At 40.1% G+C, this 27,203-nt stretch overlaps 1 protein-coding gene across 10 annotated transcripts in view; it reads right to left on the reverse strand.

The window, feature by feature from the left end:
* Positions 1–27,203, reverse strand: part of LOC136444752 (microtubule-associated serine/threonine-protein kinase 2-like) — a 79,108-nt gene that overhangs the window by 17,757 nt on the left and 34,148 nt on the right. For 6 of the 10 annotated variants that reach the window (XM_066442471.1, XM_066442470.1, XM_066442469.1 and 3 more), the window contains exons 2-10: positions 23,382–23,687; positions 21,354–21,385; positions 13,250–13,326; positions 7,669–7,744; positions 6,502–6,580; positions 5,865–5,936; positions 3,891–4,054; positions 3,080–3,175; positions 969–1,080 (exon numbers count right to left, since the gene is read on the reverse strand). In XM_066442471.1, coding sequence (XP_066298568.1) covers positions 969–1,080; positions 3,080–3,175; positions 3,891–4,054; positions 5,865–5,936; positions 6,502–6,580; positions 7,669–7,744; positions 13,250–13,326; positions 21,354–21,385; positions 23,382–23,687 — 1,014 coding nt within the window. Of the gene's footprint in view, positions 1–968; positions 1,081–2,108; positions 2,133–3,079; positions 3,176–3,890; positions 4,055–5,864; positions 5,937–6,501; positions 6,581–7,668; positions 7,745–13,249; positions 13,327–21,353; positions 21,386–23,381; positions 23,688–27,203 lie in introns of all 10 variants that reach the window. The other 4 variants (XM_066442473.1, XM_066442478.1, XM_066442472.1 and 1 more) reach the window with 3 other exon arrangements.

Below are 27,203 nucleotides of genomic sequence, written 5' to 3' on the forward strand. Positions count from 1 at the left end.
TGTTGTGCACTGCTCTTGACATAAGCAAGCATGACCAAGTGATTTGATTGGTGCTGAAAAAGCCATCCCCCCCCAGAACAAAAATGGTTCTGTCCTTGGTGCTGAGATGCCCTCACCCCTCCCAGAACAAAAATGGTTCTGTCCTTGGTGCTGAGATGCCATCACCCCACTAAAATATGGTCCTGGCCTTGGTGCTGAAGTATTATCAGACTTAAATCCCTAACAGCATCAACATGAAGCGCCTCTGATTTGCTAGCTTGAATTCTACAGTTTCTCTAAATTCAAGAATTTGATAGACCGCTCAACAATTTCACAGATGAAAAACAAATCTTTTAACACATTTTGTGTTTTACTCATACTTTCAATCATACTTTTACATTTTGCATGATATTCCAACGGTGAAATCAAGGGTTACAAAAATCCAATTTAGGTGGCAGTAACTCTCAAAACATCTGCACTATAGATTCAAACAGGTATTCTATGCATGGGTCAAGGAAGTAAAGACTTTAAAACTCGAAAGGTTTACAATATTGCAGATGTAGGACATTTATGGCATATTTTCTTTCAAGGCATCAAACATCCATTAAATTTGATATTTCTATATAAGCTATTTTTATGGATGTTCAATATGTGGAAGTTTGGACACAAATGATAAGCTGGAATCCAGCCATGAAAACTATAACCCTGTTACCAATCTACCTTTGCCAAAGCGAAGGTCTATAAAGCGGATGTAACTCTCACTGCTGGATTCCAGGCTACACAAATGAGCTAGTGAGGATAATGTCAGGACAAGTCTAATCAAACGAAGAGAAAAGAGCCTTTTTAGATAACAGTTACTGGAGCAACTTGATATGATTTTGGAAAATCCAAAACCATATCCAGTGAGTAACTGTTATTTGGCGAACTGCCTGGATGTCTAACCTTCATCAACGTAACGTAAGAAAAGAGACTTCAGTTATTTAACCCACCTTTAGTCGGTCCTCCATCTGAGCGGTGGCCTTTGGGAAACGCTCCTTGTAGTAACTGTTGATCATGAACACGTCGCTGTCCCCGCTCATGTTGGGGGACCGACCAGGACTGCTGCAGGGGGGGAGGGGGAACAAATCGTACACACTGTTGGCATCAAGTTCATTTTTCAAAAATTCAAATTAACTGTTAATTATGGTCCAATAAAGATGATTTTGGGTTAGAAATACTGTAGCGGTATAGTCTATAATTTGTTTTCAAATCATGAGAGTACAAAGAGTAGTAGTTAACGAATCTGGCTATGCCCTTATATAGGATGCAACCGCCTGCACAGTTTTGGGCAGAAATCTATTAATTGTACATGCTAGCATGCAACTCCGGTGGGAAGGAAGCTGACAACCTGAAACACTAAATTAGGCCACGGCAAGATTATTTTAAGGATGACATCTGCACCCGCTTCTATTTTCGCCTGATTTTGAAAGAGAAAAAAAAGAAAGTTTGTTCCCATCTGGCAATGGGCAACATGACATGTACAAGTACAGCCATGTAAAAACTAAAAATGGGAAAATATGCTGTAAAATTCCTGATGCCCTGACACTGTAGATCTAGTGATACTAGGCTACAACACTAGTCTTACTGGAATAAAAGACTTGTTGGCTATTTTACTACATTAAATTTGTCCCTATAATTTTTGTTATACAATTCATGGTCTCTATATCAAAAACTTAGACATCTAGCATTCTGCAGAAGATGTCATCCATAAAATTTACATGCTGTGGCCTTAGGTATTTCTGTGACTTCTTTCCCAATCACCATCAAAAACGTTCATAGCTGAAATCACCATACATTATGCAGCACCTTTGTTTTTCCCTACATCAAGTGATAATGAGACTTGACACCTTATTCATTAGAGCTTGATACAAGTGTACTATACAGGGTGTGGCTTATATTCAGAGAAAGCACCCATCCAGTCACCTTAATTGCTTTAGACCTCCATACATTTTTAATGTCCAATTAAAAGTACACCAAGTTTGTTGTGGGAAAAGTATGCACACAAAGATTTGACTTTGCGTGGTGAAATTTTAAAGGAGAATGACAACATTTATACAAGGAATGTTCATGGCATGTTGAACAGTTCTTACCCCACTGGCCCAAGTACAACATGTCTTCATCCATACAGGGGTGGGGAGCATAGCACATGTAACAACATCATAGACAATGTGATTATCAGGAATGACCAATGGAGTACAAGTGTCGCAGGAAGTGTTTAGTGGTTGGTGAATAGTTTCATCAGGTTGGTAAGTCACTGAATAAAAAAAGACTCTTTTAGCACAACCAAGAGATTTATTCCACTGACGTTTCGGTGACCAACTGTCACCTTCATTAATATGTATAAACAGCAACACCTGTGCTGCATTGCTATGTGAACCAGTCAGAATTGCCTTGAAGAAGGTGACAGTTGGTCACCGAAACGTTGGTGGAATAAATCTCTTGGTTGTGTAAAAAGAGTCTTTTGTATTCTGTTTAGTGGTTGGTTTGATAAAGCATTGGCAGATTGGTGATTGACAGGTTTGTGTGTCTTACATATACCAGATTGTCCTTTCCCCTCTTGTTGGGATAGTAAATGTGATCATCAGGTATGACCAATGGAGTACAGGTGTCACAGGAAGTGTTTAGTGGTTGGTGAATAGTTTCATCAGGTTGGTAAGTCACTGAATAAAAAAGACTCTTTTAACACAACCAAGAGATTTATTCCACTGACATCAATATGTATATTAAGCAGTAACACCTGTGCTGCATTGCCATGTGAACCAGTCAGAATTGCCTTGAAGAAGGTGACAGTTGGTCACTGAAACGTCGGTGGAAAGAAATCTCTTGGTTGTGTAAAAAGAGTCTTTTGTATTCTGTTTAGTAGTTGGTTTGATAAAGCATTGGCAGATTGGTGATTGACAGGTTTGTGTGTCTTACATGTACCAGATTGACCTTTCCCCTCTTGTTGGGATAGTAAATGTGATCATCAGGTATGACCAATGGAATACAAGTGTCAGAGGAAGTGCTTAGTGGTTGTTTGGATAAAACAAGACTTAGTGATTGGCAGGTTTGTGTGTCTTACCTGATTGTCCTTTCCCCTCTTGTTGGGAAAGTAAACCAATGTCTAGGGAAAGGAAAGCAGGCTGGGCCGGCTAGGCCACCGCGCCCTACTAAACAACTGCTCGCACAGGACAGAACACAGGGCAGAACACAGAACAAGGAGGAAACAAAGATGTTGTGTGTAACTGAAATGTGTACAGAGGGGAAAAAAAAAAAGCAATGATAGCAACACAAAGCATGGATGGATGAGACAGCATATTTGCCCTACCGGGCTGGTAGACAAACTGAGCTCACAGCTACATGCAAGGTGATGACTTTGCAAGAGTGCACATAAAGATGGCTTGTGTACCGGCAACTGCAGGATATGCAGGATAGGGTAAAAACAAAAAGTTGTGCATGGGCAACACACAAGAAAACCAAAGCAACAAGACGTAGACGATCAAAAACAGTGCAAGTTAAGAAAAATAGAAACTCAGTGGTAAACGAACACAGGGAAGACAGAGCTTTGTTGGTTGTGGACAGGATTGATGTTTAGAGACTGATGGAAAAATGTAATTCTCTGCTCACTTTTCATTGGTTGTAGTCTTTGTAGACATTTTTAAAATCAACTGTCATCGGAGCTTCATGCAGAGAGACCTGATTGAAGACCTTGTTCAAAACATGCCAATCTCTTTTCTATTTATAAAAGTTAGGATCTTGTATCATAGGAAAACATTTACTGAATATCCCAAATCTTCCCATTGTTGTTTGGCGAGAGGCAAATGCTGCCATCACTCAACCTTACAATTCTCCACTACTGAATGCACTTATAACCTTGGTTCTGACGTACGTACCTGAGACTTCTGGATCGGGGTCTCATGGCCGGTGACTTCCGCCCGTCCTCGTCCGTGGTTCCGTTACTCTCATTGCTACTGAAGTGTTTGGTGAGGAAGCGTAGCTCCTCGGCTGTGGGCTGATATGGCAGTTGGTGAAGCTTCTCTTGCGAGGAACAGGAAGACTAGAGGAGGTGGGAGATGAAAAGAAAACAATTGTAAGAAAAGCGATTAGGTACAATACATCCAAGACATAACTCTTATCAATATTCCAATAGATCTTTAGGAGCTGAACATTGATATTGTTTCTGAGAAACAGTAGTCAAATTTAGTCTTCAAAATGGATACAGTTGTACCACACTGGGATATGCCACAGGCCAAGATACACCTGGGTGCATTTTAGCCAGTAAGATAATTGTAGTTTGCTACAACCCAACAAATTGTCAGCAATTTTGATGAAAGGCTGTGTTAGGTTGACATTCACCAATCCAAAGTTGTTGTCGTAATTGAGACATCCCTAATACATTTCAGTCCCTAAGTGCTTGCTTATACTCCCCTGAAATTGTTTGAATCTCTTCCAATAGCTGATCCAAACAAATGCCTCTGGGATTTTGGAATGACATCATTTAACAACCAGAGAGTTATGAGAGAGCACAGCATAATTATCACATACACCCATCACTGCAATATGTTAGCTGAAAAAAATATAGTTTTGACAACAAAGAAAAGAATGGAAAACCAGACAGATGATAAACAGAATGTAGTACATAACACTGAAAATGCAAAAATTACAATGACAATGGAATATGAAATTAGTAGACATGGTTACTGTAAGAGTGAGACGACACTAAACATCAAAATTAGTATTCAAGAACATGATAACAGTCCCTGCCAATGGAAAGCATTTGGGCAATGCCAAACAGAACTTAATATGCTGAACAAAAAATTGAAGCCGTTCAAACTGACACTGCACACAAAGGAAAACAACATTACAGACCCTGCTATGCTTCAGAATGTGATTCAAGCAAAATGCTTCTTGCTAAATGAATGGGACAAACCAGTAGCGATCTTGGGGAAAGGGTTGGCCACAACTTTTCTTTCAAGTCATGTGTATTTTTGTTTTCATCATAGATCTGCCTTCTTTGATATTGACCACTTTTATGTGAAAATTAGGACTTTCTAAGTCCAGAGACAAGATCTTATTTTGATTTTCATCACCCTAATGCATGATCTTTCCTGGTTTGTTCCCAAAGCAAAAAAATCAGCAAGTAATCTGATGGCGATCGACTGTGACATTACTGCCACATCGAGGGCGTGAGAAAGGAGGAGACAACTGACTTCCACATGTTTAGTATGTTGCCATTGTGGCAATAGTTGATGTTCCAGTCATGAGGGGGGGCACATATGACAAGAAATCTATCCTTTTGTGAGCTGAAGTTACTTTTCATCTTCTACCTTGTCAATCAATTTACCGTTTAATAGTACAAAATTTGGGCAATTCAAAACTTTGCAGGGCAAAATGGCCCTCCTATTATTAACTGTCAGATAATGAGAAAACAAACAATGAATATTCTCTTCTTCTTCTTGATATGTGTGCATCTTGCAAAGGTAAGCATGGACCCAGTATCCTGTTGAAGGTCAAGCGAAGAATCACACAGCCATAAAAAGACGGGCTTGGCTCTCGTGCCCTTTTGGTTCCTACATTTTTAAGTAGGATGAACTTTTACCAGGGCTCTGGCATTTTGACGGGACACATATTAATGAGACCTGAATAATTTTGTCTTCAGTGCAAAAAAATGGGAGAAAAATCACAGGCCAGTTCTTTGAAAGAGAAAAAAGCGTTGAAAAATGTTGGATGAGACGAAAGTGTTGCAACCAACCAGAAACAAAAATACAAAGCTGTAAAAACAAGCGATGCATGTGGATGGATATGGGATATGCGTATATCACGGACCCCCCCCCCCAACAGTTCAGTAACTGTGGAGCTTCATGTACCAGTAATGCATGTGGGGACTCCTGTTCCACAATGGATGAACTTGGCGAGTCTGTAGACGAAACCCCCGTGTTCTACAGGGAGGAGAGGAAAGGTCATGTTGGCCATGTCTCCTCAAGGTTGCAAACAGTCACACTTAGATGCAGAAAAACGATGTCGACATTTCAAACATACGACAGTGATTCTGAAAATACTGGCTGTTAGTAGCTACATGTAGGTAAACAACGTCATGTATGCAACAAGACCAAACAGTGACACAGAGGAGACCAGAGCATAAACTACAAGTATGCAGTTAGGGAGACCATACACAGGTACACAGTTGTCTCAAGCACTAGCACTGGATGCACAAAAGTGATGTTAACCTTGAAAGACAATCTACATGAACAATTTTTTAATGACATGAATGGGATTTAATGAAGCCGAGAAGGAAATACATACGGTACAAAACCTATATTCCTTTCCAAACAGTGATGTTGAACTTGTAACTGCCATATAACAGCATTGAAAATACTAGCTATAAGATAGAAAAGGGCAGCACAGAAAGAGTATGGGGTTGCATCTTCTGAAAATGTAGCTAGTAAGTTCCTTAGCGATAGGGGATCAGCAGTAGAGGAAGAACTAGACGAACATGATACTCACAGAAACTGCAGAGCTTGGTGTATTGGTTCCGTACCCAGACGACGGTAACGACGCGACTGACCACCTGCGACCCTCCATCCTGCAAATACAATGTTCCATGGTCACTGACCGAGCGCAACGCTGGCTGGTCAACTGTCTTCTCAATTCAAATCTAGCCAACAGTTGTGCGGCTAGGCTTCAGGTAAGAGTCGAGCCTTGGTCTAGCTTGTACGGACTGAATGGATGAACGTATCGGCAGCGCAATCTCTTAAAACGCATCAGTCTGCACTTGTGGCTACTCTTGCTGTAACACTCCACAGCTCAGCCCTCTCATGTGAGTCTCTCCATGTACATGTGGGGGAGAAAGCTCTGTTCCACGTGCTGCACTAATGCATGTTTTCCGGTGGGGCAGAGAAACTTCAGGTACTCTAACTGTAGCTGACTGCACTTTACCTATCCCTTATACTCCTATGTTAAAAACTATGTAGAAAGCTGTGATGCTCGCTAATGCATTACTTCATGTAGAACAATGTAGCTAGGAATTAGAAATTGGTAGTTAACTTCAGGATGGAAACATATGGTGCACTTCCTGCTTTTAATTGCATCTCTGACAAAATTTTTTTTACATCCCATTGAAATTCATGCAAAGGCATGTAAGCAGGAAGCTGATCTCTAATTTAGAGATCAGCTTCCTGCTTACATGCCTTTAATAAAACAGTAAAATGCTAATTAGTATTTTATCATAATTGTTCTATATTTCCTTCTTTCCTCAAAAAGAACATTTCCGTCTGTCCTCGGTGCTGAAATGACATCCATTGAATATTAAGCAGGAAGCTGATCTAAAAACAGTAAAATGCTAATCTGTATTTCATCATAATTGTTCTATATTTACTTCTTTCCTCAAAAAGAACATTTCTATCTGTCCTCGGTGCTGAAATGACATCCATTGAATATTCTTTCTTTTACAGACATACAGTATCTATGCTATGATCTATTTCATTATCTTTTCATCTATTCATTCACTTCCCCCACTCATTTTTGGACAGAAGCAACTCATTGAACTTGATTGCTGACTTAATTCTCAATGCTGATTGGCTACTTCTGTAGACCTGTTCCCTAATAAGGTCTCCACGAAGGGTACTGCTCTGCATGTTGATTGGTTGATGAAAAATTCAAATGGTAACTGACCTTTTGACTGAGGAGAAGACAAAATGGCTGTGGGTACTTGGGGAGACATTTCTCGGACTATCTGCTGGGCTGCCTCCTGTGGAAACAAACGCACAGACATTTTACAAAATGCTGCTACCATTCGAAACCAGATTGAACAACCTGTGAATTGGAAAGGACTTCCAATAGTGTGACAGATATTGATCAATGCATACATGTAAATATATCAACAATAAAGGTGTGGGGTCATGTGGCATAACGGCAGGGTTTTCGGCCCAGAACCCAGCGGTCCCGGGTTTGAATCCCCTGACGCCACCGATCTTGTGCCCTTGGGAAAAAGGCACTTTACACGACTTTCCTCACTCCACCCAAGTGTAAAAAACGGGTATATTACTGTGTGTGGATCGCAACACCAGTAATAGCTGCCTGTGTCCCACGTGTAATGCACTGTTGCAATTCTAATAAAATAAGATCAAAAACAATAAAGGTATTCACTAGTCACTTCACAAGGTCCTGGATGGATCATTTTCACAAAGCTAAGTTAAACTTAATTCATTCAATCGGTCAACATATAGGCGGTACATATTGCCACATCATGTTTCATCATGTACATAACAGAAACTAGGGTATAACGTTTTTGGACCTATATATTTGCCTTTGTGCACTGGACATGTTGGGCAAGCAAACAAAAAAAACAGACAAACAACAGAACAACATTATTGAGAATCTTTAGTCTAAATCTGGTAAACAGTTCTTGTTGTTTAAGGTTTATAAAAATAGCACGGTATCTAAGAAGATGTTAGTGTATTTGACAAGTCCTTGGTGTAAAGAATAAAGCCTTCTTAGAACATGGACACTTCACTCGAAAACACCTTGTTGACGTAGAAAGACGTACTAATCATGTTGATGATAAGAACTTGGAATGCGGTGTGAGGTCACCCTGACATGGTGTAATGTTTTCCGGTTTAAAATAAGACCCGTCTTTACAAAATCAACACCAGAGTGGCAGTGAAATCCGCAGTGTCCACATTGACAGTTTGTTGCTTTTTGTTTTTTAGCCACTGGTCCATTTGCTTGGGATCCACAAGAAGGGGCAATACAAACTGATGTCAGCAAAACGTCCTTCAATGCTTCTGAGTCCAGCATGTCACACTAACCCTAGTCCTGCTGAGCCCGACAATTGTCGGTTTGCACGAATTGCATATTCTGTATGCTAGCCCTGACAATTGTTGGGTTGAGGGTATTTCTAGAATGCGTACATTGCACCCGCACTACTGTTGTTAAGCTACTAAAAATGAGCAATATTAAAGTTTAACTAGTATCCTTTGTTTCAAAGGTGTCTGGGCACTTCAGCAGTGGGGATATATTTTTGCTCTGGAAATCCAGCAGGACAAGGGCTAAGTCCATCCAAATCTACATTTTTTGTAGTTCCAGTCCACTTCTACGATTGCACAGACTATAAACTGGCACTTGTTATTTGACAGTGGTTTGACATTTGAATATTTGTAGTGACAGATGTTTATACTGGTTGAGGCATATACCTTTCGGCATCATTTTTACTGTCATGTACATGTAGATAAATCAGACTTATCAGCTACCTTCAGGCAGTGTAGTTTAGGAACCCATGCCAGAATTCCACAGGTAACAGTATACAGTAGAAACTTAGGCATAATTAATTTGGTATCTCCGATTGTATGATTCATTGGAAATTCACTATGCTGCATGTCAAAACAGAACTTTTTTTCAAAACGTAACTTGGTTTATGGCATTCTATAACGTTACATACAGTACTGTATCAAAATATGTACAAAAATCCTAACATACATGATTGCGCATATTGTTTTTTGATTACTAAAGGTAGCTAACAGAGATAAAGGTCTATGGTTTGTTTACATAATAAAACTGAACAAAACTCTACTACGTTTAAGATCTGAATAATGCACTAAGGATGGTAACCTATAGGCTATAGATGTACAATGTACCTTACCTTTTAACATGTATCTGACCACTATCATCTTCTAGCATATAGAATGTATGATGGATTTTTCACCACAACATCCAGTCATTTATCTGGCTCTATAACTACATTGCACATAAATGATCCTACTTAATATATTCTCTCCATTATTCATATTGATATTTGTATCACATGGCATACATGACTCAAACCCATCACTTTGTCTCACGACCCACAACGATCTTTCGTCAACCGTGCTCCTAAACCTTCCCTTTTCCAGACGGATCAGGGGCTGCCTGACGTTTGTGGAGACAGTCTCATCATTGCACATCTAATATTTATGACTCATCGCTACGCTGGACGGCATGACATCATGGCGGACCGTAACCTAATCCCAAGGTCGCCAGTCGTCTCCAGCATTACATTAAAGGAGCTTTAATCAATAGGCAGCAACCTGAATGGTAATACTCCAAATTAGATGCCGTTTTCCTCTCAGGCTATCAGATAGAGGTTGTGACCCTTTTTTTCTAAATTGAAATGAAAGGACTTGAGCGAGAATAGGGCCAAAAAGTGTTCCGAAACCTGCCATTCCCCCCAATTCTAAAAGAAAGAGTACTGCACAAAAATAATGGCATTTCTACGGGTGACCTACATGCACATGGTTGCCCATCCCTTGCATTAATTCAACATATGTCATCGTACTAAATGCATAATAGTCCAGACATACATGTAACAGCTTCCTACTACCATTTCTCCTTGAATAGCAAAACTCATTTGGGCCTAAGCTACATTTTACAGACTGTGTGCGCCACTTGTGACCCATTATAATGAACAGTCATTGACCATGATATACCCTTATGCTGTAAGAGTCTGAAAGTGACTGTGTGTGCATATCCTACTATTAGACAGCATGTGTAAATAGGACCATGTTTACACATGCTCTCCAACACAATAGCTCATCCACATAATGTACAATCAGTCAATGGTCCTCAATGAGAGAATTGTTGACATGCCACCCACCCAACCAATTTTGCTTTTCGTCTTACATGTATTGGTACCGTTTGTTTTACCAGTAGGTTGTACAATATATTGAGTATCATTACGCGATGCCTTTAACTTAGTTTAAGCGTTATCCTTACTTTGATGGCCACATTTGTCTACATGTTATGGCTAACCAAATGTCTGTTTTCTTCTAAATTCTCTTCAAAATAATCTGAATTATCATTCTGCATTGCAGCACTTTCTTCCTAGGCAACAAATGTACATGTAAAAGGTTTTCTTGTTTCTAAAGCCAGCTCCAAGAATTTTACCCCAAATTTAGCATGTAATCTAGTTGTTACCAGGAACTGAGACAATCTGCTTTCATGACAAAAAGACAAATCATTCTTTGTAGCAGTCATGTTTTATAAACAACTTGGCGGCGAAGGTCACTGAACTCTAAGCTTTTTTTTCTCACAACTTCAAAGTAGGGACAAATATGATGTTATCTAGCATTGAACGCTTTCATGGACTCATTTGTAAGCTCTAAAGGCAAGTATGGAAATGAAAGGACGGTCTTTTTTGTTGTTGCTTTGTTAATTTACTCTTCCCAGGGCAATGTACACTCATGAAGGCTCTGACGTCAATATATTGTATTGCCTTAGATGCACCCTAATGGAATAAAGTAACCTAGATGGAGACTGACTATGTTACCTACAAAGACTGTAAGAGATGCTTATTTGGTGCTCGAGGGACTCAATAGCACAGTTTCTGTGTGAGTTAAAAATCAACAAAGACATTTTAGCTTTGAAACCTTGTACAAAGGTATAACGCTGATTTCCCCGTTTTGTGCTTCTTTTAACAGTCTTCATCAGTGAGCTACCATCTAGTATTTGATGTTATATTACAAAACAGGAGTTGATGAATCAGATCCAAAATCATACATCTGAAGTCGAAAACAGATCAGAATAATTGTTGATTTACATGTACTGCAGTTACACCTATGTGTCTGTTTTCTTTTTCATTTTGCAGTTTCATTTTACAGTTTCAGTTTTCTCAATCTGGCTAAGGCCAGAGTGTCTTAAAATTACAAATTTTAAACCAGATGTTATTCATGATCACACAATTGGTCTTAACTTCAGTAAGTTTAAACTCTATCTCTGCATAATAATCTAATCTATTTGATGTATGTTTGTTGGTATTATACGACTATGGGTCAATCTACATGAAATGAAGAAATTTGTTCATTCATTTACATGATGTGATGCATCTGTTTGTTGAAATTATCAAATGTAAAGTACAGGTTATGTATTTTCTATTTACAGCTTCTGTCATTCATGAAAAAAAACATAAATGTTGGATCTAAAAACATTGGCAGACCAAAACTGAATAAAGGCATTGAGGGCATTTTGCTTTAATACTGGAAAATTGTTGAATGGCTTTAAGCTGCTTTATACTGAGTAACAATTTCCTGAATGGGAGGTGTGGTGAATTTTGTGTGTGTTGGATTTGGGAAAAATAGAAGAAAAAACTCGAGAACCAACATTTTAAATTGGTGTGACCTGAGTAAGATAGGGATAGGTACAAGGCTTTGTGTATGTGGGCTTCAAAAATAACACAAAAGCAAACAGTGGCAGATATTCGATTACTGGTGCTCATGATCAGAGGTTTCAGATAGAAGACAGTCCCCATGAGAAATCTCCTGACAGCTCTACCGGTTTCAGCAAATCATGATTTACCCCTTACATGTAATTAAGCAGGGCATATTCAGTCCAATTAGAATGGATCTATCCCGCAGTCGTATCAGGATTGTAAAAAACTAGATTACCGCAGAAAAACTTTCAATAATGCCTTGCATTGGGGAAAAATTACGACTGCTATTGTGGATGATAAATTCGATTTCAAAGCTCAAAGGCAATGCAGTTAGAGAGGTTTTATTCTTCTAGCTCTGGGGGGTATTTAGGAATGAGCAATTTGGAGACACAAGGCTTGATGGATGGGTATCTGGGAAGACCAGGTTGTCTGTGTAGTATTTGTCTGAAACATTACATGCTATTTGGTCATGTTATGTACAAGATAACTGTGTCTCTTGGTGACATCTGTGATCTTAGATATAAGTGGAGTGTCTACGAATGCCTTGTAACCATATACATCTTATCATTACCCTTTATCACACCAGGTGTCACAAATGAGAGTGGTAGATCTGGGGTTTGCAATCAGCCTAAGATACTGGGAGGGCTAATCACATGTATACGTGGATACATGAATTGTGCTGTCAACAGACAAAACTGTCAGTGGTGTTATTGCTTTGATAAGACGCCACTGGGCCTGTACAGTCTCTTTGAATTACTACAACAACATCTTTCAGACAGTTGACCCATTTCGTCATCTGAGGAATAGAATTATCCATCGTTTGTGTAGGCGTTGTTTGAAATATTAGGTAACACTCTCTGCAAAGCATGTTGCTTCACGTGGGCTGACGCTGAGAACTAAAAGAAATGCCAGGTAACGAATCAAGATGCAGAAACTCGTAGAAAGATGTGACTGTACTTTAAAGGTCTGAGGGGAAATATATGGGGTTACAATAGCTTGATGTATCGAATATGGTTGTGAAATCTTATTGGAGGAATTATTCAGGAAGAAATGGCAAACAAAAGGTCAACTTACCGTGAGGGATTGGAGAATGTGCTCTTGGAAGTGTCGGCGAGGTGTTCGGTAGAAGACCTTTCCTCCCGCGGCCGCAACTGTGCAGGAAGGAGAGACAACGGTAAGTCGGACTGGTGGGAACGGTGAGTTCCGCGAAGCTCTTGTGCAGACTGCTGGACAGGTGGGAGATTGGGACATCAGAGCCGGAGCGTCCCTGGACATCAGTGTGCGTTACGTCGAACGTGAAAATCCTAGGGCTGCTGGAGCGGGGAGGGGGGGTTTTCCTGGGCGGAGGGGGGGTTCTACCCTTAACAGCTGCCGCAGGTGCCGTGTCGAGTGAAGACCCGGCCTGTGCCTTTGGGCGAACAGCAGGTGGCTTGTCCAACTTTGGATCCATGCCGTCGAATGTGCCGCATCTGTTTCAATCTCACACATGTATAGATATAACCTTTGAACTTCAGATCGCACAGCCCTAGCTCAGGCCAGGGTGGGCTGCGACGCTGGCAATCACATGTACTCTGTCGAGTTCCATCACATAGGAAGGAATAAGGCTAGTGCAGCAGAGCATGTTGCCTCTTCAGCTGGCTGCACTGATACTATCCAAAGGGGACACTCCCTACGCTTTGTTTGCACCCTTCCCCCATTTCTGGGGAGGCCCAGGCCCACCAGTCCAGAGAAATTACATGAGCACTTTCGCACTCACAATACAAACATTATGGGCACAAAAATCAATATGAGGGAAGGCGATGAGGTAAGGCCGGCCAGCCTCTGGACCAATCAGCAAGTGGAGCGTCCCATTTGAATATGTCAGGGGAGGATCTTTTCAAACTAATCCCTTCTTAAACTGGTTTTACCATACTGTCAATTTGATTTATTACAAGGAAAAGCACCACTGAAATTTAAACAAACACTAAGCTTTCATTGGAGGTTTTCCAAGTAAATGTATAAACCCCTTCCCACCCTCTTTACTCACGATGTGGTACGATCCACCACATAACATGAGATCCATGCATCCCAGAGTGTCTGACTGCTGCAGTGCTTCCTGGCAACCTCTAAATTTGGCCAACGGAAGCAAATGTTGACCTGCAACGATCAGAAATCCAGTTCCACCTGCGAGTAAACCTCGTTTATACCGATTACAGGGGAAGAGGGGAACCTTTCCGCGATAAGAACACTTCAAGGACGTGCTCATGCTTAGAGCAAGGTTATATTTCATGAAGTTCAATGTCAAATATCAATCAAATTGAACCTGTTCTGCCAACTTATACATAACTTATTAAGAAAGGCTGAACCATGACCTCATTGGATTATATATGACTTGCAAAGAAAATTCAATGAGTAAGCATTTCATGGTATTCAATTCACATGAATGGCTAAGACTTCTTTTAGATATAACTATACATGGTATGTTAAGTTATTCAACTGCACAGTTTTGAAAGGTGTTTAGTTGGTAGATTGTAAAAAAAAAAATCGGTATCAACAAAACTACAACTTGTACAGCAATGTTATGAAAATTGTTAGTACACGTAATCTCCCTAATATTTGATAGCCAATATATCAACTTTTATTTGTGAAATTCCCTGGGATAGAAAAACATTTAAACATTTCGGTAGACGGACCTAACACGATACATTTCGATATTCACTGCACATGAAAACTTTTTAATGGTGGGTGTGTCTTTGTCAATCACCGGATGCATCTTTCACAAGATATTTACTGTACACTTAGTGCTAGAGCAGGGCCCAGGGAGCCGTCCTGCATGCTAAGCTTTGTCAACAGTGACGTGCCTTGAGGCAGTTCCGCACACAACTGGTTCAGCCTACAAGGTAGCATTCCTTAGCCTGGAAGCCAGAGAATTAACACGGCTGCATGGCAATCTCATCTGCTACCTATAGCCCTGTAGGCTCACTGTTCCTAGTTACAATGGAGTCCCTACCGCCAGATACACATTGCACTAACCCTAACCCTAGCCGTAATCCTAACATAGGGATGGAACCTAGGGGCATCAGAACAAGGGCTATCTCCAGGACCCGTTCCACCGCCCTGGGACGGAATTTTGCTTGTTGGGACGGTAAAAAGGTGCACCCCGTCCATCCCAAAATCTGAACTTTATGACATGAAATTGTTGAAAATGCATTTTTGTAGGCTTTAATAGTTTAAATGTCTAATTAACAACGAAAATTCAAAACATGGGCTCCCAAACAAAACCGGTTGTTTTAACTGCTTAGTTGCCTTTTAGAATGGTTATGTATCTGTCTCTGCCAATTGAAAGTATTGTTTGTATAAGCGGTAAATAGCTGGTTTTTGAATACGACCTGTAAGGCAGGTACGCAATTCAGCCGGTTGGCTGCTATGTACTAACTGCTATGTTGTTTTAGAAATAAAGCTTTCTACGTTTCTACGTTCTACGTAAAACCAAGCTGGAAACAGCCCTAATCAGAACTGGGGGTGGGGGGGGGGGGGGTGGATAGCTATTGGGGTAACCGTTAGTGCAGTGTGGGCTATTGGAAGGCCAATTGAAGTCGATTCAAGCCCCCCTCTCACTGGACCTGCGGCACGCTGGAGGCATCGCTGCATCCTATACTGGATTTGTGTTAACAATTTGACTTTATAATGGGAATATCATTCAAAACGTACAAGTATGACCAAAATGACAAAAAAACACCCAGAGCTTAAAAAGATTTGTCTTTTGTTGATGAAATTCATTGAGTGCTTTGTCAATTTGATCGACCGCAGCGACGCCGCCAGTGTGCAGCGGGTCCAGTGAGAGGGGGGCTTAAAGGGTTTGCTATCCTTAGTTACTGACTTGAAGCCATGCTGTACTCTGGTCCCAGGGTAAGCATGCCTATAATGATGGTCAACATGTCTCATCTACTCCCACATGAGCCTGCCTGGCCAAAATTGGGCCTCAGGAGGGAAGACTGGCCTAATGCAAGGTCAGGCAACACCATTTCATGTCCTCAAGGTTCTCTGAGTTGTTTTCAAGTGAAAACTTCTGCCGCAAGATGACCAAATGAAACACTGAGGGCTGGGAGGAAAACTTAAATCTGAGTCCAATATTCATGCCGTAGCCATGGGGGTTTGGAGGGGTTCAGAAGAACTCCCCATACGCTCGAAGGTCCACTTTTTAATGTCCAATCTTTTTTTTTTCAAGGCGGACTTATTTGTATCATCAGCGGGGCTGGAATTCTTGAAAAACTGCTCACCATTTTTCCTCTAAAATCCTCTCAAAAACACAGGAAATACCGTCTCAGGAGGTTCAATTTCTGAAATTTTACATGCTAGAAGGTCCACTAACTTTTAATGTCCAAGATTTTTTTTTCAAGGCGGACTTATTCGTATCACCAGTGGAGCTGGAATCCTACAAAAACAGCTCATCCTGGCTACTGGCATGAATATTCACCCTTTGAAACAAGAGCTGTGCCTACTATATTAAAATCTTTCCCCTCTATTTTCTGCTCTATTTTAACGTAATTGTTGATTTATCAATTCAGCACTATTCTTTTTCTAATCGTAAAATCAACAATTTAAATTGGTGTGGCCTTCTGTTCAGAGATAAAGATCCTGACCTCCCCTGAGGGTGGCAATGAACATAGCCTATACATGTACAATACATTCAAGAGATTTAGCTTTCAGTGAAGGACAGGGACTGTGTATGAATTCTTTTACAAGTATGGCTGCAATTTTATGTGTTACTGTTGTATAATGTGTATGCATAAAACCTTGCCGTAAAATCGAAATTACGAGCTTTCAATATGTCTTACAATGTATACACTACGCCAAAAAAATAGTTACTCAAGCAACTGGATAAAATTTTGAAACAGTCAGACGTTTCAGACAGCATCTGCTATCTTTCATCAATGAATGAAAGATAGCGGATACTGTCTGAAACGTCTGACGATTGCAAAATTCTATCCAGTTGCTTGTGTAACTATTCTTGGTGTATCTTGTTACCTGGATGTCTAACCTTCATCAACATGACTTATCTACTGTCCAGAAATCTGCCATAATTCTGAGTCTTTAATAAACATGAGAATTATTATAGATCTTCATGCATTACAAGCTGAAGAAAGCCATGCACAGGTGTTCCTTGAACCCTTCTTGAGGGATTCTGACATTAAAAGGTAAGAAGTTATGGGTGACTTCACCTTGACCGTAACCCCAGGGGCCCCATCCCCCAGCAGGAGGTCCATATCGGATTACCGCTTCATGCCGTTTAGAATATTAACTTAAGGTACCTTTCACTCACGTCATATCAGAATATCTACAGTAACAGTAACTGTGAATGTTTCAACGTTTTCGTGGTTTTCACAGTGTCATCTCTTTACTATGAAATATAATAATTATAATAATTATGACAATGTGAATGTGTTTCCAATGTACTACTACAGTACTACAACATTGTTTTAAAATTCAGAATGCAGCAAAAATATCCTGTTCCTTCCTACCATGAAATAAAACAACCGTGAAATTGTATAAATTCACAGTTTACTGTATTCTTGCACCATTTTGAGTATCTTTTCTCATCTCCTTGGCTACACTTTTCAACAATACTTAAACAGTAACCCAAAAGAATTTTTGGCTCCATCAAGGAAATAACAATTAATTTTGGGTGTTGACATGCAGAATTTACCTGAAATATTCCATTGAATAAGAAGTAAGAATTCTAATCAATTCAGCAAACTGCAACAAATTTTGTAATCAAAATAAGTCTGTCACTGTAAAATTTGATGCATCAGACTTGATTATGAATGATTACATCATTTATAATCATTATGTCTTTAAGTCTGCTGTAATAACATAATATTTACCTCCGTGTACGTATAAAGAGGTTGTTTTTTTTGTCTGTTTGTGTGTCCATTATTTGAATACAGTAGACTGGCAGGAACTGAAGGGGAAAATTGTGTAAGCGGAGGTCCAATCTGAGGTAAAATGGTCTGGCATCAGGGTTGCTAACAGAAAGTTAGGTCAAAGGTCTCAGAAAGGTCACAGAATACTGAATAGGTCATCTCATTTCCTGTCTTCAGTTTTCTGCTATATGTACATGTCTACCTGTTGCCTTATGATAGTCTGACTGGTAAAAAAATTTATTTGACAGAATCAGTAATTGCAAGTAATGCGCAATAAGGAATAAAAAAACAAAGTCACAGATATACCAAAAACAATTATTCAAGCAACTGGATAAAATTTTGAAAAAGATGTTTCAAAGTTTCTGTATAAAACCTGGTTCTGCCAGATCTTTCCTTAGTCACTGATGAAAGATAGCGGATGCAGTCTGAAACGTCTGACTGTTTCAAAATTTTATCCAGTTGCTTGAGTAATTGTTTTGGGCATATCTGTGATTTTGTGACTTTGGCATGTCTTATTACCTGGATGTCTAACCTTCATCAACAAATTCACGGATACTTATTTCATAAATATCATTACGTAGTACTACTTAAATAATTTCTGCCAACTAGCTAGCTTTCTTGTTTTTCTGTGTCTGTCATGCCCTTCAGTGACAAACTTCCTGTGCGTACCTGAGCGACACTAAGGGCCAATTTACACACAGCTTGTCTAGATATCTGGACTGCAGATATCTGCCAGGCGACAGCTTTTTTCTGTGTCTAAACAGGAATTTTATGGTCTTAATGAGGGTTTTTTTAGATGTCGGGAAAATTTCAGCCGACCACTCTGAAGCATTCGCCCGACAACTCAGCGGGAGTCCCCGACCGCTCCAGCCGGACGTCTAAACAGAATGTGTCGCGTAGTAGACATCTGGAAGTCGGGGTTCACGCTAGTTTGCATATTTGGCGGGCGATAAAGCGGGAAAACTTCTTAGCATCAAGGACCATTTGTTCTCAAACGGACGACGGACTTCTTTCGTGATGCCAGATCGTTCGGTGGATCGGCCCTTCCCCCTCCGCCACGACAAGGGCAGTGAGTAGGAACGCAGCGTTGATTCTGACCGGTCGCTGTCGTCTTCCCCGGTACCTCAAACGCCTCTTACGCTCAACCCTTGCTTGCTGCCTCATGTTAAGCCACACGCGAGTCAGATAAAGAAAGAATACCATATTCATCATGACGAAAAACACAGGCGGTTCTCCCGCCATTTTGAAACGCGCGCTAAAGGTTAAATAGGGTCACGAGTGCAATCAGCGTGCTGCGTGAGTCCTGCGGTACTTCCTGTCGGTGTGTATAAATGCGTCCAGATATCTAAGGCTCAGATGTCGGCGGATTTTTAGATATCTGAAAAAACTCTGTATAAATTGGGCCTAAGCCTGACACGACATCATTTCCACTGCAGGTGGCTCCGAAGCAATAACACTGTCAATTATGAAAGCTGCATGGTCTCCGCCGCCTTCTTAATTGCCAATCGACCTCCCCTGGCAGGAAGAGAAACTCCAGGAGACACACCCTGCCAGTCTTGTAATCAAACCCTGAAATAGCTTTGAGAAGGAACAACTCCCTTTGTTGTTTTAGCCTTCAGCCTGCTAAAGTAGCTGCTTGGCAACAAATTTGCATTAGTTATGGAGTTAGGCAGTAGGGAGAAGGTGAAGCTTGTTTGTGTGTCTGTCTGTCTGAGATTTCCAATATATACCGGTACACGATACAACATCCGTGCTGCTATCTTAGGTCTGTGGGACTAGGTGGGTCGCAAAGCAGTATAATGGAAAGGGATGAAGTCTTAGCCATCACCAGTACTGCTGGCAACATGTATGTTGCAAAATGTGGGGCTGTCCATTATAACTTCTTATTATACAGTCATGTACATTTTGCCCTGCTTGCAATATTTGTAATTTCTGCCATGAAAGCATCAGTTCAACTCAGTTCATGATTAAGGAAAAGAAAGAGAGAACACAACTTGGGCATCTGATTCAATCGTTCTGAAGAAATCCTACATCCTTGTTATGAAGGGTATCACTCCTAATCAAAGATATCCGTAAAATGTGCCAGGCTCAGTGCCAGACTCATGGTAGGCGCGTGGAGACCAAATGTCCCTGCAGTTGCTGGCCAGGATTATATATAGAGAGGCTTTCCCGGAAGAACTAGTGGGTACGTCATGTTTTCCAGGTAGAATACCCTCCTTATTTGGTCATCGATGTACACTTTGATGTTGCTTGGATGAGTCATCTCAAAGCAGGGCTATAACCCTGGAAATAAAGAGTCTTTCTGCCAGGTATTTAGGTAAAGCTTTCTGTGTCGAGGAATGCTCATGTGGTCATTTACCTTATATTGGAGTTCATATTCGTAGCAGAGTCACAAACGAGCGTGCTACATTATGAACGCGAACTGTAGCATTATACAAATCGTGTATAAGCTACTGTAAAAATGTACAACCTGACCAATTTCTGTTATGAAAGTAATCATCTTTTTTCTTCTGTTGTTATTGAAAATATTGCTTAATGGTATTCAGTCAGGATACATGCAATTAGATGTGACTTTTTTGTCACAATCATGAAATAAACATGCATGAGAAGAGCACCCAATACCTGAATTTGTAATGAGAGACATGAAAAATTGAAACCCGAGATACGCCATGTGTCAGATACAACTGGTGACCTATATATGATGATTTACGAGCGGCATTTGATATTTGCTTGTTAGCCACATTGACATACTGGCCCCACGGGATCTAACCTTCTATAACCTTTCAAGCACTCTTTTGCATGTGGGAAATGACAATCGTTGAGGGTAAAGGACTCATGTGTACATGTATCTGGTCCAATTTACACTGGAAAAGGTTGTGGAAGATTATACAAACATGGAGTTCTAATCGAGTTTCTAAATGCAGCATAATAACATCGGGAACAATAATCAAAGTGAAGAAAAAAGAACATTGAAGAACTGCTGTCCAGAATTCTACATGTATCTAACAGACAGCAAGTACTTAAGACTGATCTCTACTGCCTTTACTACTTATAAACTACACAATCTAAAATGTTCATCAAACATAATTGCATCAAGCCAGGAAAAATCTTGTTCAATGTACTTTCGTTTTCCTAGTACACATGGAATAAATTTTGAAAACAATATTTTTCAAACAGTAGGTGTTCCTTTTATTCTATCATCAAGAATTATTTGAATATATTATTAAACAATACAATCAAAGTGTTACTAAAACTCAGTAAAATGGATAACTCACCTGCTTCCTCGTCTTGACATAGTTAAGTCCTTCTGTAACAAGAGAAAAACAGGATTTCAGGTTTTGTGACAAGTCTCTCCATCATGTGAGGACAAAATTTGCAATGCACAAGCTACATTTTGTTCTCTATTTTTCTTGTTTCAAATTTTTTCTCAATATTTCACGAATGTGTAGAATAGTCATGATCTAAATTCTAATAGGCATGATCTCTCGTCTGTCCCCTTTTCTGTGCACTTAATTATGCTCATATCTAATATTTGGTCTGTCCTGTTCAACCAAGGTACATTCTTTTACACAGGTTTTCAAAAGACAATGCATGCTTATGTTAAAGTCTATTTGATGTTTACAGTTACAGTTATATTGTTTAACTTGTTTGTCAGATTTGATGGCTAAACTTTTCAGCATCCTGTTCCAATGGTAAAAATTTACAAATATGTCAGTGACATCACAATACCATACAGTTAATTTCTCAGGGATACATTATGTTAATGCCCTGTGTTGTTGGTGATTTTGCATATTTCAAAAGTATGATATATATAACACATTCACACAAAAAAAAACAATTTCATAACTACATGATCACCAAGTTAAGATTTTGTTGATTGTTGATAATCAATCAATGAAAAAATTGAAACAGCCTTACAGTTAGTTTACATACATTTTTATACATTAATTTTAGGATATTGTCAGTTTTTTTTCATTATTTTAGGAAATGTGAGTGAAATGAATTTCATTACCAGCATTGGCGTTCCATGTCATTTGAGCATAATGCCAAAACAAAGCCTGTCTCAATTCAACAGTCAGGACGGCGCATCAACAATTCCGCCGTTTATATTGCTGTACATTTCCTGTTATTCCCAACTGCCGGGAAAGGAAAAAGCCTATAATCTTTCAATTGGTAATTGCCCGCCCATGATTCGGATGCTGTCTGTGTGAAGATTACAGACGTACGCGGCAGACTGTGAAACAGATCTCTCGGTACACAAATCACCCCCGGGCGAGGCCGTGGCATGCAGATGAGGAACAAAAGTCAATTTCTGCCTCCCAGCGCTCCCATAGGCGCCGTAATTCTCGCAACGGATTGACGGAACGTTTTGTCTGTACAATCTCGATGTGGAAAGCTTGAGCAAGTTTGGAAATCCAATTTTCCAGCTGCCTTGTGCTGCACATTAATTTTTCGACAGTTTGGAGATGGGGATCGTATGGAATTTGCTCTGATTCTTGGGACAGGGGATGATGATGTTATTTGGAATGGTGCAGCATACATAATTACTGAGAGTGCTGTGATGACAATGACGGAGAGAGGGAAAGGCAACAACCAGCTATGCAGTGTCTCTTCTATTACTGTGATGTTTAATGCACACTGTGAATGTCACAGATCATAATGAAAATTATTATGGTACTCAGTCACTCGCTCACTTATACACTCAATGTTTTTGGTTTTTGTTCATTATGTTAATTCTTCCAAGGGTTAAAAACACAAAACCTGCCCCGTAAGACCACACAATGGACTGATAAAATCTGGTCTATATGGACAGGTGGTGTAGACTTTATGTGACTTTCCTCACCCCACCCAGGTGTAAAAAATGGGTACCTGACTTTGGTTGGGGAGGTAAAAGGCAGTGGAAGGAGAGGGATGTGCTCTGCTAATTCCATCGTGCTCTAGACATGTAGTGAATAACAATCCATTGTCCCTAAGGTCTCAAAAAGGCTATGGAACTACCTTTACCTTAAGTTTACCTTTTATACATTTTATACACTGATATTAGGTCACACCAATTTAATTTCTTGGTTAACAGATTTTTTTTTTAATTCTAGCACAAGGATATCATGAAAACAGAAGGCTAGGGTGAAAACTTGCACCTGACCCTGTTCACTCCTTGAAACTGTGTGCACCAAAGTACTTTCCTAGATGAGATTCTGTTTTCATGTTGATTTTCCAATCTAGCATTCAGTTAACCAAGAAATTAAATTGGTGTGGCCTTAGAGAAACAAAAGAAGATGCAAAGTCATTGCTTTTCAACCCACCATGCTTGAAGCCAGTGAAGGTGCGGACTGCCCCAGCACCTGTGTTCGCATGCGCAGGAGGTTGGACGACTCGCCCAGAAGGTGCCCGCTGCCGTGGTGCGGAACAGTCAATCCTCGCTCTAACCCGAGATGTTGGACCGGCACGCCTCCCAGACTGTCCCTCCGCCCGCGAGGAGACCGGGCATCGTCCGACGACAGCTGGCGGGCTAACTTGAAGTTCCTGGGGAGGGTGCTGGCGAAGTCTTGCGGCAGTTCTCGTGGTTTCGGTGGTGGGGGAGGCGGTGGTGGGGCTGGCTCATTATCCGACTGTAAATGAAAGAAATCACAACGTGTAAACAAACACGTTCACTTGCATTTTAAACCTTCAGACAGCATTCTTAAGAAGTAGATGATAATCGTTGCATTGTTTTTTGCTCGATAGTTGTGTAGACGTATATGTTACATTTCTGTACCTTTGAGACCACATTTTGATGATTTCCCCATGACTGTATGTAAATACTATGCGTTTGGGAATGCATCTATAAGCAGCGACACCTGTGCTGCAGTGCAATGTGAACCAGTCAGAATTGCCTTGAAGAAGGTGACAGATGGTCACCAAAACGTTGGTTGAATAAATCTCTTGGTTGAGTAAAAGTTAGAGTATTCTTATTCAGTAACTTACCAACCTGATGAAACTATTCACGGACTTTAGAGGTAATTAACAATAACACAACATCAATCAGAAGCTTGTCTTATATATTACTGGCCCGATTTACACACAATTTCTCGGAGTGGACTCGGGCTGTGTGTGAGGAGCTTTGAACTGCTCAAGTTGAGTTTTCCTACTAAAAAAACGCTACTTGTCACCTAGGGTTCTTCTGTGCACAGTCCTGAGTCCGCTCAGTCCAAGTCGACCCAAAAACGTGTGTGTGAATCGGGCTGCTATCATAGCAGCAACAACTTTCTAAGTCAAGCTGTATTGACAAGAGAAATGAACTGGTAGCACGACGTCATGAATTTTCATCCAAAGAAAGCTTTGGATGCTTTTAAAAAGCACTCAACTTAAAATAAAAGATTCATAAGGCTTTCTGTACCAGCATCAATATATGGGTTATGAAAGTAGGTAGAAAGTGTTTCTATTTTTAAGCTAAATGTTCCAGTTTGGTTTTGGTGAAGGATTTCCATTTATCATGTAAATAACACAGCCTTCGGCAGTTGTACTTTATAATATAGACAACTGTAGCATACTTTGCCTTTTGCGATGCAATTGTATTGCAGCATAACCCGAGGGTTTACGCCTGTATCATATACATTATTACTTAAAACTTATATTGTATCTTGAAGTAGTACTTGTCCCAGTTCCCCGTGTTAAGAAATGTCATCTTGTATAATACTGTCTGTGTACGTTCTCTAGATACTCTTGCATGTTGCAATTAGCCTCAGGCAAGAATAAAATTATCATTCTTATTATTCATTATCAACCTGGTTACCATCCTTGTTAGCTTATGATCACTTCTAATACATTGTAAAACTGTAATACAATTCTTTACAGTACAGGGCAAGACTATCGCATTTTCAACCGTTACTATGGATCATGATGTACATACACAGTGACTGATGGTTTCACCTTCAGGCATACATTGTACCTTGTCCTTAGCTGAACCTACAAAGGGGATGAAGCACTTAGTACAACTCCCCCCTGGAGCTGCACTGTATATTGTTCATGGATAAGAGGAGACCTTGGAGTTGACCTTAGGTCTTGTCAAGAAAGCAATCAAATTTCTCTTTCTCACACAGTGCAATCATACCGGTATTCTGATCAGCCCTGGAGGCCCCAATGCAATTTTTTCGTCATTATCAGTGTTTGCAGCTTTTGAATGGGTTGGCTTTGGGGTGAATTGCAGCGACTGAGAGGTAAATTACATACTTTTCGGTACATGTAGTTTCCCCCGGCCTTGGTTCAGGGTGAATAGAATTCATTGCTGAACAACTCAGTAAAGGCATGACCCCTCTGACAGAGGTAACATAATATAGGGTTAATGACTGTTTGCTAGCTACTGTCTGAAATGCGAATACCAGATTTATATGAAGATTACAGACCGGAAAAAGCAGATTTATATGGGAAAAGAAGGACCCGTAAATGGAGCCTTCTGATTGGTCGACGACATCTAGCTATATGATAATTTGTTTTACGTCATTATTATTATCATACCTGGACCGTGATTAAATCACATGTTAAGCTCTATAACTATAACAGTATAAGGACATTTTCCCCAGCAATACTTCCATTGCATTCTTGATCACTGCTTGGTCTTTAGGGATCGGCCTATGTTCTATCAATGTAAATGGTACATTTGCAAGTGAAAAATGTGCTCCACTCGATTTTGAAATGCGGCGACTTTCTGGCAATAACGAATTTGTGGAAGATTATTAACACGTGGCGTTTGAGTTTAGTGCGATATGAAATAATGTAAATGCATTTAAGTTTGCGTGGTTTTTATTTCGCAGTAGGGAGAAAATTGGGTGTTTGCGGTGGTCTTAAGTTCCCGTTTGAGAGAATAGTAGCGCTACAGTCATAGGTGGCCAAAAATGTACGCGGAGATTTTAAGTTTGGGCTGAAAGCTCACCGCGAAAACCGCGAACATAAAACTGCCGCGAACATTTCTGCATTTTACAGTATTTTGCACCATGTTCTTAAAATAGGGCAAACCTTGCAATTGCACCTGAGTGTGTGGCAACATACAATCAATAACTATCGACCGCTTCCTATGTAATGGTAGTGCTTAGTACCAAACAAGATCACGCTGTGGTCAGTCTATCAAAAATACATCCAATAGCAGACGGTGCGTCATCTGTATCTTCAACCCATATATACATCGCAGATACACTCTGGGCTCTAAAATCGATGAATACGTAAGTTTGAAATATCACAAGACAGTGCAGAGATTTAACCTACATATCCGAAGAGTGTGTTGCTACCAGATATATCAGGAAGATGTCGTAAATGAAGTTAATGTGATGTAATGGCAAGACATTGCAACACTGTAATCAAAAAACGATAATGTGGCCATCAACATGTCATCACTAATGGCAAAATGGCTAGAGATAGAAAACACTCAGGCTGTACGCTTCAAATAAACTAAGGGATGGTAAAATTTAAAAGCCACCAAACGAATAAGCATGCTGTATTTTGCTGCTAGCATTTGTCACTAGAACTTCAAGTAGAAGTAAAGTCTATGCTGAGAAATTGAAAAAGCTATAGCTTATTCTTGGTGATACATACATGTATAGTACCTACACTGTAACATCAGTACTAAACATTATACTTAAATTCCTAACCATTGAAAGTCTATTAAAAACTATCCTTATTAATAAACATTAATAAACAAAAGATTGAAGATATTTTACCTGAAATGTCCACCTGCTGGTATCGACATACTCTAAACGGCCAGCCAGAGAAAATAACGTTCCACCAAATGACCATCTAGATAGAACTGGAAGTGTGGGCTTTCATATGGCATTCCAGAGCAGGTACCGAAATCAATAATACTCAGCTCAACCAATACAACATACATGGGGTGCCTCCTCTTGAGACCCACATTACCTAGACCGCATCATTTCCCAAACAACTGTGGCGGCCAGATGGAATATTTATACTCCATTAGGTGTCTACATGTATATTCTGTGAGAATATCATCATTGTTGTCAGATTTTTGTAGCTGGGTCCTCTTGAGAGAAAATTTCCATGGGAATTTCTTTGGGAATTTTGGGATTGATTTGGGTTTGGAAGCGAGCACTTTAATAGCAGTCACTCACCCCCATCTGCCGATCATGAAGAGAATC

Source organism: Branchiostoma lanceolatum, chromosome 11 (genome assembly GCF_035083965.1).
Source record: "Branchiostoma lanceolatum isolate klBraLanc5 chromosome 11, klBraLanc5.hap2, whole genome shotgun sequence".
NCBI lineage: Eukaryota > Metazoa > Chordata > Leptocardii > Amphioxiformes > Branchiostomatidae > Branchiostoma > Branchiostoma lanceolatum.